Here is a 13,826-nt window from a genome sequence, read left to right on the forward strand (position 1 = left end):
TCAAACTTCTCTCGTAGAGAGTAACTCATTAACAAGGGATTTCACCTTGAACTGCTCTTGCATAGTCTTCCCTCCCAAAGATTGCTTGTCCTCAAGCAATGACACTTTATACAAATTTTTTCATGTGAGTAGTTTTTGTTGTACAATATTGAGTATAGCTTGTATCCATCTTCGATTCATTCTAGCCTATTTTCATGTTCTAATTCGCATAAAATATAAGGCCAACATATAGCATATAATGAAAATGTGAAGTGTACACTTGGATGCAAGAAGATACGAAGCATACACGGAGTAGAGAGATGAATGCATGAAGACACAAAGCATACACAATGTAGACACATGAGTGCATGCAGACACAAAGTATACAATATATATACACATAATACACACATCCTTGATTAAACCCTACAATTCACAATTTGCAATGAGCTAGAGTCAATACAATGATTTACAAAATTTACGATTTCAATAAGCTCTTGTTTATGAATCCTACAACCGGAAGTGATTATTAGTGTGTGTATGTGTCTATATATATATATATATATATATATACAAGTTCCAAAAGAAATGCGAGTCATGATAAATTAGTCCAAGTTAATTCCATACTAAGCTCAAGTGCGGAACATTGCCCCCCTTGGCCTCGTTTGTAAGTATTTGGCATCCATATGAGGTGGTTTGTTAGCAAGATGCCTATTTTGCTTCATTATTCATGTGTCATCCCAATCTAAGCCCAAGAGTGGAACTTTGCCTTGCCCCCCTCCCCCTTGGCCTTGGTGGCAGGTATTAAGCATCCACCAAGGTGATCTATTTAGATGCCAATCTTACAAATCTTAATTGTTCAATCTAAGCCCAAGAGTGGAACTCCGACTCCCTTGACCTTGATGTCAAATGTTAGGCATCCATCAATGTGGTCTACTTAGATTCCTTCTAGGATTGGAGGAAGGACTACAATAGGGTGCTTTACTTGACCTTAGGCCCAAGCGCATATCTCGATCCACCTTGGCCCCATATCTCATGCCTTACCGTTCCCCCTATTGTCATCACCTTGTTTTGATCATTACACCCAAGATAGTGCCTTTGTATGATGTAACTTGTGCCCATTCCATCGCAGGCCATTCCTAGTGTCTTTGTGACAAGTCCATGCCCATTCCATTGTAGGCCATTCCTAGTGCCTTTGTATGATGTAACACAGTCAATTCCACCGCAAGCTATTCCTTATCTTGTAAGGCAATGATCTTAATGAATTTTTTATAGATTTAAATGTTTGAATTTACGAATACATTTTTCTATAATTTTAAATGGGTAGAATTCGATGACAATACGTTCCACCATATATATATACATGCATCGCTGAATTGCTAACATATATTTATACAATAATATTAATTCTTATGGTAAATATACTTACTAGGTTTGGTTTTTCTTTTACTTCAATGTAAGGGAGAGGTCCCATCTCTTCATAATTTCTGCCCTTTAGAAGTAGTCTCTTATTTACTTCCGTTCCTTTATTAATCCTTCTTCTATACAGACACACACACACACACACATTCACGAATATGATGTATTGCTAACATATATTCATACAATAATATTAATCGTCATGGTAAATATACTTACTAGGTTTGGTTTTTCTTTTACTCCAATGTAAGGGGGAGGTCACATCTCTTCATATTTTCTGCCCTTTGGAAGAGTCCAGCCTTTCACAATTAACACCCTTTGGAAGAGTAGAATCCTTCATAATTTCTGCCTCTTAGAAGTAGTATCTTATTTATTTCCATTCCTTTATTAATCCTTCTTTGATTCACATGCTTCTTTCTTTATTCATTCCTTCATTTGTTCATCCATTATTTCTTTAATACCTGCATATATTCATCTTTTATATCTGCATATACTCTTCTTACATTTCTGCTATAAACTCATATTCTCATGCTCCCTCAAATACACCTCACAACTTAATATATCTTCCCAAGTGTCTCTTTTATTAGAGTTAAATCTATCTATTTTTGTTTCTCTTCTCTAGATTTACTTCTTTATTTAATGGTCACTCCTCTTCTATGTTTCCATATTCTCTCTCCGTTCAATATGAAAACTTTCTCTCTTCAAAATGTTTCTATTTCTCTCTTTGTTCATTGTAGAAACATTCTTGTGTATACTTGTATATATAGATCATTTATGATCTCTGTTTTATTAACACATCCTTTATTTTACCATAATATGGTATCAAGGCAGTTTTTTCCGGAAAAAAAAAAAATCATTATTGAAATTTCCTGAGTTATATTTCGAAATGGGTTTTGAGAATCTTTACTTTCTTCATGAAATTTTAGACTTGTAAAATTTTCAAAATCTCTTTACCTGTGTGTGTTCAAATTCTTTGCAAAGGTTTTCTTTTGTTTTTGGTTATTAGTTGCCATTGTTTTTGCAGATCCCATGTCTGGTCTCTTTGGGCAATTGTTTTCCTACAAAACTTTGAAATTATCTTTTTGTTGCAGTTTGTCTTATACCCATCAAGGGTTAACTGAAAATTTGGGGACATCTTTGCAGGTCACCACCCTGATTTTTCTTCTCTTCTTTTCTCCTCTTCCATCAAGGAAAATCACTGCAACCCGCATCATTCTTTTTGGTACCTTTTTTTCAAGACCAGGAGTAGGTGTTTTTTTTGTGCACTTCTTTCAAGTCAGCACACCTCATCGTCTGCAAATCACGCATGACCCTTTCTGCCCTTGGCCTTAGTTTTCTGCATCATTTTTACTATAAACAGTGTGTAGGTTTTCTGCAACTCGTGTGGGTCTGCTAAACTTGGCGGCCATTGTTTCTGTTAAACAAAAAAATAAATGATTTTTTCTGCTTTTCATGGTCGTTTTTGCATCTAGGGCTCGTGTATCTGCTATCTTTTGATCATGATGGGGTTTTCTTAACTGGTTTTTTATTGACTCAATCGTGCTGGTTCTCTGCCTAGGTTTCCTGTAGTTTTGACTAGGGTTTTTCCCCTTCATTTCAAGTCAAAAAATAATTTTGTTTGCAGATTCTTTGTGGATTTTTCTTAAGTTCAATTGGGCCAGTCTTAGTTTTTCCCGAGTGTATCATTTTCGGTGCTGCAATTTTTGAGCCAGCAGATTTAGAATCTACATCAAATTCCTGCTGGATTTTTTGAGCTCTCTTCTAGGTGTCTTCATTTTCCTGGGTCTTCTATCAGTTTGCCTAGAAGTTTGCATCTTTTTTTTTTGATATTTACATTTTTTGCATTGAAGACCATGTCACGGCATCTCTCACTAATCTTCTATTGGAAGGTAGTCAATGATTCATCCGAAAAAACTGCAACGCCCGGAAGTAAAGAATGATGCTGACGTTCGAGTATTGTCACCTTGAGGTGATTGTTTTGGATACCAAATCTCGTCCTAGAACAGTTGATGCTTCTCAGGAGAAGTTTGATGAGTGTAATTGTGATGTAGTTATGCTCATTAAGCTTTTAGTTACTGATGATCAACTGCCTCAAGTGCTGTTCGACAAGATAGCTGCAAAGATCTAGACTACATAGAATGATCTCCACGAGACATTAGACAAAAGCAAACCTTTCTTAATGAAGAATCAACTATTCTCTATTATTATTATGGATGAGCACATGTCCGTACAAGAACATCTTCTGAAGATTAAGGACATTAGAGATCAACTTGAGACCATTGATAGTACAATGGAGGAAGAGGATATGGTAGTCATTACTTTGAAATGTCTACCACCATCCTATGAGCACTTTATTGAGATGCTTAATGTTGACCTCAAATTTTCATATTTGTGCACCAAACTTTGGTAGCTGGACCTTTGGAAACAATAGTTTCGTAGCAGTGCTCCTTAGATCTCCTCTGAGCAAGCATTTTCAGTCTAATACTTTCGCAAGGATAAAAGCCCATCTCAGTCATTAGCTCAGTCTTGGGCTAGCTTCACGAAGAAGCACAATCAGTGCAACTATTGCCACAAATTTGGTCATATGAACCAAGATTGCAGGACTCGCCTTGCTTTTGAACAATAGAAGCAGAGAGGGTCTCAGCCACAGGCCAATATTGCAGAACATGTAGAGCTCACTAATCAGGTTGAGTCTCCATTTATGCCTTTTGAGGATTCCCTTGCAGATTTTTTTTTTGAAGTTAAATTGACCATTAAGGGGCAGTAGTAGAGTTATATCTCTCTATTTTTGTTTCTTTTCTGTAGATTTACTTGTATTTCTAATGGTCACAACTCTTCTATGTTTCCATATTCTCTTTCTATTCAATATGAAAACTTTTTCTTTCTCTCTTCAAAATGTTTATATTTCTCTTGTTGTTTCTTGCAAAAACATTCTTGTGTATACATACATACATACATACATACATCCATATATATATATGTATAAATCATTTAAGATCTCTGTTTAATGACACATTCATTATTTTACCATAATATCTTCAACTTTCTTAATCATCCCTAACTAAACTTAATTGCTGTTGTTTATTACTAATTCAGGTTTATTTCTGATTTCTTCTATAATTCCGACCTGATAATTCCATATTTTGTTGTCCAATGCTTCTTCTTTAATTCATATGCTTTCTTATTTCTTACTTCCTCCGTATTTCCTATCAAGTGAACTCTCCTTCCTTTTATATTTTATGTTGAGGGAACCATCAACTCTTCATTGCATGCCTATTGACTTTTCATTAATCTTAATTAAATTGCCATCATATCATATAATCGTTTGTTATTAGTCCCTGCCTTATATGTAAGGCAGGGAACTAATGTTCCTGGTAGACCACCCAGCCGGATGGCATTAATTTTTTCATGATAGAAAAATTGTTTCAAGCTAAGGTATTGTTCTAATTTCTGGTTTCTGATTGGCCCCATGCCAATTTCCTGGGCATAAGTTGAATTTTTTAAAATTGAAAAAAGGCTGAGGATAACGATGTAATAAATGTACTGCAGACAACGTGTCGACTCCCGTTTCAAACTTTCAGAAAAATGCCAAAAACATCGGAACAAAATTCATAAAAAATAAATATGGAAATGGCTGGTGATGGAATGTGTATGCAAGGTAGGAATGCGTACATATGGTAGACGAACTAATCATGCTTGTGTATATTTATTTTAAATTATTATAAACTTGCACAGATCTGTGAGTTAGTATACATTTTTATTTGTTCATATTACATCATTTTTGCCACTCGTTCATTTCAAAGCAATCTTTTAAGAAATTACTTTTTATTTTAAATATTTTTCTTTATAAATCTGTTTTTTTAATATTCTAAAAGTTTATATTAATAAATAAATAAATATTAAACTTAAGATTAATAAGATCAGAAATATAAAATATCAATGGTTAATAATATATTTAAAAAAATTAAATTTTATTTCTTCGGTATATCAATAATTATTATATCATAACACATGATATATATAAATAAATAATTTTAATGTATTCAATGTGAAAAAAATTTATAAATTTTGATATTAAATATAAACATAACACTAATATTAAAAATATTCTAATATTTTAATAATATTCTTTATATCAATCGGACAAGAGGATCGAATATTTAAAATTGAATTGTTTGTTTATCTTAATATATACCTCAACAAAGCTCTTGTTAAACTTATATTTTGAAAGCTCTCTTCCATGACTTAATAAAAAATTTACGCAATTGAATGCTTAAGCCCATACACTATATTTCATTAATTTTCGTAGCTTAAAAATATATCATGGGCATTCCTACTGTTCATGAAAAATAGGATTCATGGGACTGTTCAAGTTTGCTTAATGTGGATACTTCAATTTTTGTGCAAGTAATTGATTTATCATACTTCAATTTATGTGCAAGTAATTGATTTATCACCCTAGATGATGCATACTTGCATCTCCTTCTTCTAATGCCAATATGAAATCTTTCCATTGACCTTCGTACTAAAAATCTTTCTCAAGAAATTAGAATATTTTCTTAACCAAAACATTTGATTTATTGGAATTTAATCAGGGAAAGATTGGGTTAGGCTTAGGATAAAAATTGAAACATTGCTGTAGAAATCTAGAAATCTGGAAAATAGCCAGTAAACCGTGATTTATAAACCAAAAAAGTGTCTTTTGTAACTGATAATTTGTCAAAGACCAGGTTGATTGACTAAATAAAAAGGCTGCAAATTTTAAGTCTGAGCACCATTTATTGTGATTAATCATAGTGTTTTGTAGATTTCTTTAGTAATGCTGTTTATATCTCATTAAGTAAAAAAACATTTTACTTTTGATAAAAATAAATGTAACTTACAGTTAATGTTATTAAATTTTATCAGACAACATAGAAATGAAAATGTTGATAAATACAAGCAGGATAGTTTTAATATCAATTATCAATCAAACAGGTAAGAGCCTATAACATAACGGTAAGTTGTGAGCCTCTCATCTGGGAGGTCTTGGGTTTGAATCTATTTGAGCTCAACACAATATTAATTAATTTTAACAAATAATAATAAAAACTCAAGGCTTCAGCTCATTACCTATAAAAAAAAATCAAATATCAATCAAACTGTAAAATGTTCTAAGATCATATTAATTTGATAGTAAATGTTAAACAAACTTTGCCAAACAACATAGAAAGAAATAGCTGACAACTACAAGGAGGATGATTTTATGTTTTAAGATAATATATCTGAATTTTGACCCATTTACTTCACCCTGTATGATCAAGTGTTTAGTCTTATCTGAAATTTTTGGGTTGATCAGATGAAAAATACTGATCTAGATCTTGGCTTTTTAGGATTTTAATAATAGTAGAAAAGAAAAACTTTTTGTAATATATTAAAAGGAATTTCCTGAAAGATAGCAAATGTATGTAAAACACAAGATAATTTCGGGTCTTTGATTTGTAATACATAATATAGCTCAGTATGTTCCCTTTTTAACTTTTGTTTAAATCAGCTCTGTCAACCTTCTGAAATTTACATAATTTTGCAAAAAATGCCCCTTGTAAAAAATATTAGCCTTTTGTTTCAGGCTGGTGTGTTCTTCTCATCAGCTCGGAGCGATGCAGCTGCACATCAGAGAGAAATAGAAGATTCCTCATATGTTGCAGAAGAATCCATGGATAGTCCCTTGTTACTAGAACAGGTTATATTAGCAGCTGTCTGTCTTTTCTGTCAATAAAGCCTCTATTTTATGCGATGGATTGTAGTTGTTTGCATGTCTTATTTGTCTGATAAGTATATATTGGCACAGGAAATGCTGACAGAGCCTTTGAAGCAAGGAAGACTAGGATTTATCAGTGGTCTTGTTCCCAAAGCGAAGGCAATAGCATTTGAGAGGATTCTGTTTCGTGCTACAAGAGGTAATATGTACCTAAAGCAGGCTGCAGTCGAGGAGCCAGTGACTGACCCTGTCTCAGGGGAGAAGGTTCGTTAATAATCCTCGTACATTCATTGAAAGGTTAAGGAAAATAACTTTTGGTAATTTTACTTAGCATTTGTAATCAAATGCAAATACTTTTTGCATTGCAGACTCTTTATTAATCTTTCAAATCAAGGTGAATACACCCAAGCATGGCATTTCTGAAGTGTCTGCAGTAAAGCTTTTTCAGCAAAAAATGAAAAAAAAATACAATAGCATCCACTAGTGACTAAGTGATTGTCAATGATTGTAAATTGACAAGCACACTAAGCTTATGTGATTCATCCTTAATAATTTTGTCAAAACTAGAGAAAATATCAAACTGACACTGTTAATTTAATTTTCGGTTGGATATTAGGTCTTTGTGACTCTGACTACCTCTTCTGTAGTATAGTTTAACTGTATTTAGCTTTCATTTCATAAATCTCAGGGATGGTTCATAGAGATATCAAACAGATAGAGTACATAAAGATACTAGATAAGCTAGCACCAACTTTATGTTGCTCATATATCACTCACTATTATTTGCATTGTGGGGCTCCAGGTGAATTTCCATTAAACATCCATATAAGCAATAGAAAATTAGTCATTTCCAGGGAGTTTTTATTCAGAACCACAGTAAGATCATATGTTAATCTTCAATGTTCATCATTCAATGTACTATAGTTTTTAGCTGTCAAAATCTCAAGCTTCAGTTTCAGCATGAAACTAGCTATAATCACATTGGAAGAGAGGAGTGGTGCAATATCAGTCCCATCTAGGACCACTACTCAGCCACCACTACTCAACCCCAAGCCAAGGTCAAGACAAGTAAAAATGCTACTTCCACTTACTGTGTGTTGATTAATAGTTGACACAGTTTACAGTAGGCATAGAGATTTTCTTGCCCTTACCTTGCTTATGCGGGATTTTCTCTACTTGTAACGTCCAGCAAGAGGATTCTGAATGACCATCTTAGCCACAATTTTCACAATGCACTTATTTCTTCTTGGTACTTGAGGCATCAACCTTCTTTCTCTTTGCTTGAGCTACACTTATCCTCGGGGAGGATGGAGCATTATCTACTTTACATGGTGAGCATAGGCACTTGTATCATCTATGACCACAAGTTTGGATAGGAACACAAAGCTTTAATGATCAGATATGAAGGCCTCCAATAAATTTTATGAAGAACTCATCTTGTTTTCTTTTGCCATCTAGACACCCCTACTATGAAACTCACTATTGTAACCAAATGCACTTTGTCTCTCTTTGTACTTCAAAAGTTGTGATCAATATATGTTTTCTCTCTATGATAAAGAAGACAATTGTTTCATAATCTAGGAAAATAATTTTTTTGTTCCAAAGTAAGAAAATGCATGCTGAAGTACGCCCCTAAATCTGCCAACTAGTGTTTAATTTATTGTGTATGTGTGCACATCTTCTTCATATGGTAGAATCTCAAATTTGGTCTCCACTTTGGATAAAGATTTTGTTTGGATAACTTTTCTTACCATGCAAAGTGTCATCTTCCTTTTTGGAGTACACTTTTCCTTCGCATTTGGCATCTTCCAAAATGCAGATGTTCTCCACGAGTCTCCATTAGACTCTTAAGTCTTTTTTGACTGAAGTAATCTTGCAATGTTAGCTTCCATCTTGATGAACTTTGCCTCTTCATACATAAACTGCTCTTAGCTTACCATGCTTATTAGTTCTTCTTCCACTTATGTTGCTTGCTGCATCTTTGATAAGGTAAATTATCTTCACTTGACCTTGTTGTTGGCATGAATCTGTAAAACAATTGGAACTTGAAACAACTTCCTCAAAAGTAAGTGATACCACTTGATTAGTAAACTAGGATTGATATTCCACACTCTAGTCATCACTCTACACATTTTGCATTGAGGACAAATCTGACTGTATTATAGTAAGCACAACTGAATTTAGGAAAATGCTTGAACTAGATAGTAAACATCAGCACAAGCTTGGGACACAGATTAGTCCATCTTGATGAACTTTGCCTCTTCATACATAAATTGCTCTTATTTTACCATGCTTCTTAGTTCTTCTTCCACTTATGTTGCTTGCTGCATCTTTGATAAGGTAAATTATCTTCACTTTACCTTGTTGTTGGCATGAATCTGTAAAACAATTGGAACTTGGAACAACTTCCACAAAAGTAAGTGATACCACTTGATTAGCAAACTAGGATCGATATTCCACGCTCTAGTCATCACTCTACACATTTTACATTGAGGACAAATCCGATTGGAATTATAATATTATAGTAAGTGCAACTGAATTTAGGAAAATGCTTGAACTAGATAGTAAACATCAGCGCAAGCTTGGGACACAGATTAGCCCTAGAGAATCCATACCTTGCACGGGAGAAAACTCCAGCAAATGGACTACTAATAACATAAATTCTCACTGCAATGGCAACTTACAAGACATGAATATAATTTGATTCAGTCTCCTTATGACTTCTTTAACACTCGCACAACACTATTGCCCTACGCTTCTCTAATCATGGTCAATCAGGATCTCATAAATTGTATTTTAAACCTCAATTACACACTACTAGAATGATCAATTCTGGTTTAGAATGGCTTTTTAAATTTTTTACAGCTTTACCGGAGTGGAAGTGGTAGAACCAAAATGAATGAGAATCGAATGCCATGGGCTGTTTTTTGTGCATGGAAAAAATTTAAATCTTCCACTTTTTTGAGACAATCTTTAGCAATAGTTTTTCTATGATGGACTCAATCTCTTGCAGAGTCCAAAGATAGCTGATCAAGTCAATATGGTTGTTAGTCGCAACATGTAATTGGTGGTGGGAGAACACCTTAAGCTGGCCAGGGGACTACTGAAGCCATGCAGGCAATAAGGAAGATAGGCCGAACGATGGTGTCATACACATTTCTTAAGTAATGATTCATTGTAGAAACCCAACTAGAAGTTCTGTGGTTGTTGAAAATGACCTGAATATATCATCAGTAAATATCCTCTTTTACAGTGCTATTGATGACCTGAATAAATCAATGGTATATGTGTACGGATAATGACACCAAGGTAAAAGTTAACTGGATCAATGGTAGAGGATTCAGTAGATTGAAGACACATACTGGTCTAGGATTTTCTAGCGGGGTCCAAGGAGACAAATTTTAGTTGAAGAACAAAGTGCCAATTAGGGGCCTCCCTCATGAAGTGGGGCAGAAGATGCAATAAAGACTGGAGTTGTATGGAAAATTCTGTTTGGATGATGCTCTCAGGAATAATCCATTTCTAAGAAATCATACAATGACATGAGAGATTGGACATTTCATTTTGGTCACAGGGATACTACAAAGTAGGGCCCAAAACCTCAAATCCATAAAAGAACTGAAGGCCTAAAAACTCAACGGAAAACATATTTTAAAGGATATCTTGGAAATGTGGCTAAAAAGAGTGGTAATCCTGGAAGGAGAGTGATGCATAAATGTTCTATAGAGGCAATTGGGAGGATGGTACAAGATTGAAAGATGGTCCACTTCATTGGACTGACAAATAAGCATAGGCCATGGAAACACAGAGTTGCACATACAAGAAAATAAATGAATATTAAAACTCCCTGATGGCATAGAGAGCTCTTTTATATGGAGCCACATAACTTTACAGACATTAGGACAACTTATACGCCATTGCCAACATTTGGGAAATATAACAACATGTGGGGATTATTGTATCACTACATCAATCGACATGATCATATAACACTTGCAAACGTTTATCACCTATCTCACCCATTGGCAGTGAGCTTCTGTATTATGAATTCATCACCCTCTCTTGATCCTACTTTTTTCCTTATTTTCCAACATAGTTTCATTGTTTCTCACCGTATGGTCACATTTTACTATTTTAGTATACATACATATCTTCCTGACAATGCACATTTCCGTTATTCTTAGTCAGTTTAGATCTATACAACACAATTTATAAACTGAAACATTATCTCTTGCATATTATTGTTTGAAAATTGGTGTGTGCAGGTTGAGAAAATAGTTTTTGTTATCTTTTTTTCTGGAGAGCGTGCTAGGGCTAAAATACTGAAAATATGTGATGCCTTCGGAGCAAATCGCTATCCTTTTCCTGAAGAATTCAGTAAACAAAGGCAAATGATTGGGGAGGTATGCTTTTACTATCTTTGAGCTTCAGCTTTCAGATTGAGTGATGAACATTATTTTCCTATAAAATCTACAGATATTTCATGGTTCTCTTATTTTGGGGCATAAGATGTTATGATTGGACATATTATGATAGTTGGCACGTGCATTTTCTTATACTTAATTATGCTTTGGTAAGAGTGATGCTGACAAGTGATGATGTATACTATTATATATGATCCAAAGTTGGGATTAACAGATATTCTCTATGTAAATGTAATTCTGCTAAGAATGGCATTGAAAATGATGATATTCATTTTGTCTGTCACCTAAAGGGGGATTAACAGGCAGTTTTTGCACTCAAGAGCAGCATATTGGGCATATTGTTTGAAAATTTGATTAGTTTTTGATGAATTTGAAGATTTCATATGGATCTATCATCTTTAGAAAGTGTAAGCTGAAATTTATTGGGATGGTTTCTTCCTATTGCACGAGTTAAAAACATTTTGAACAGGAAGAGTTGTAGGTTTTTCTTCTGCAGCTATTTCAAATGTGGTGTTACATGTTGCAGTTTTAATATATTACATTCTAGAAATCTTGTTTTTTGCGCTGGTCCTTTTGTATTTAGTTTAGTCTACATAATTGTGCTATAAATAAGGGCTAGTTGGAAATTATTTAACTATTGAAGAGTACACTCAAGAGTTTATACGACTACTTTCTTCGTATTTGATGACATACTTATTAATTGAAATTCAGGAAAAAGATTCCATTCTTAATTGCTGTACACTCTGATTAGATACTGACAGTTGATTGAGCAATCTGTGTTATTTATGGCATTCCTCTTTCTATTTGTTATTTATGCATTAGCAATTCAGACAACTATGTTGATAGGACTTCTTTCAAATCATATCAAGTATTTATCATTCATGCATATATTGTGTTCAAGATTTTTGTCAACCAAATAACTTTTTGACGAATAATTTTACATTGCAACATCATTTATGGGTAAGGTGTATATAGCAATGTCTGATACAAACCAACAGATGCAGTTAATATTCAATATAGTCAATAATGATTAAACATTGCCAAAAAGAAATGATTAAACATTGCCAAGAAAAATGGATTTACAAGCATATTATTATTATTTTGATAATTTAAGTGAGGTTCAGGGTTTTCTTCCTTCTCATTTAATTTATAAAGATTTACATAGAAATCCTGCCATGACCATGGGCAAGGATTGATTAGATGAAAACTTTGAAAAACCTATGGAGTGTCAACAACAATTAGCAGCATTTGAGTGTAACATAGATTATCAAAATACATAAACAAGGATTGATTCTTCACATGCCCGAGTTTCAACAGGCTATTACATTTTTGTTGTAGTTGCCAAAAATTCAAAATGTTGTCACTGATATTAAAGCATGAGGACTACATATTTGATTGATTCTGACCTGTAGGTACCATCCTCTTGCTTTACTAGGCGGCACTGGTGCAGGAGCACCTATAGGTCAAATAAGGTCTATGACAGGTTTTGTGTCTAGAAAGTGAATCAAGCATGTAATAAGGTCTTTTGGACCATTTTGGTGTTTATTGTAATCATTTGAAGTCATTTATAACGCAAATAAGGCAAATATCATTGTATGACCAATTAGGACCTGGTAGATTAAAGTTGGTAAAGGGGTCAAAAGTCAAGGGAAGGCATAGAAATAATATGTTTTAGTCAGTTAAGCCATATTTGGCACATCTAGATGTAATAGGGTGCATTGAATAGTTAGGATGTCAAAATGTTAAAAAGTTGCAAACGTTGCTTGACAATGCAAAATAAATGTTATTAAGAGAAATCCAACCGAGCAACCAACGTTGGAATTGGTTGAATCAGTTGTAACTGGGTTCAAGGTGTTCAAACTTTAAATACCCTCTTTTGGTCAAGGGGTAGGTAGTGTGCAATGATTAGAGGAAAAGTTAATAAGGATACTGCTTTTACTGTTTTTCCTGTCATCTTTTGCTGATCAGAAGGCTAATACTCAGCCATGGATTGATCATGCCCTGCAACTGTTTGGAGATCAATATGTAAGTGAATTAACTTTGATTTGTTTGAAGTTTTGAGTCCTGCCGTGACTTGTGGCTGAAGATCAATGCATTTCTGCCAAAACTGCTTCAAAACCCTCATAGCAGGGGTTTGGAGATAAAGCGGTTCATTGTTCCAATTTCCATTTTTGGAAAAATTTGAAACTCTGTTATTTCCTAGCCTTTTGGATCTTTCAAATAACTTTCGCCTCAGATCGAATGAATGTTTATTTGGAAAGATA

The 13,826-nt window shown here is 34.0% G+C and overlaps 1 protein-coding gene across 1 annotated transcript in view; it reads left to right on the forward strand.

Moving 5' to 3' along the window:
- Positions 1 to 13,826, forward strand: part of LOC149530361 (V-type proton ATPase subunit a3-like) — a 51,400-nt gene that overhangs the window by 21,065 nt on the left and 16,509 nt on the right. The window contains exons 5-7 of the mRNA XM_089808209.1: positions 7,007 to 7,120; positions 7,229 to 7,402; positions 11,404 to 11,541. Of these exons, the coding sequence (XP_089664335.1) occupies positions 7,007 to 7,120; positions 7,229 to 7,402; positions 11,404 to 11,541 (426 nt within the window). The remainder of the gene's footprint in view (positions 1 to 7,006; positions 7,121 to 7,228; positions 7,403 to 11,403; positions 11,542 to 13,826) is intronic.

Source organism: Cupressus sempervirens, chromosome 11 (genome assembly GCF_028749045.1).
Source record: "Cupressus sempervirens isolate cs-2001-9-10 chromosome 11, ASM2874904v1, whole genome shotgun sequence".
Lineage (NCBI taxonomy): Eukaryota > Viridiplantae > Streptophyta > Pinopsida > Cupressales > Cupressaceae > Cupressus > Cupressus sempervirens.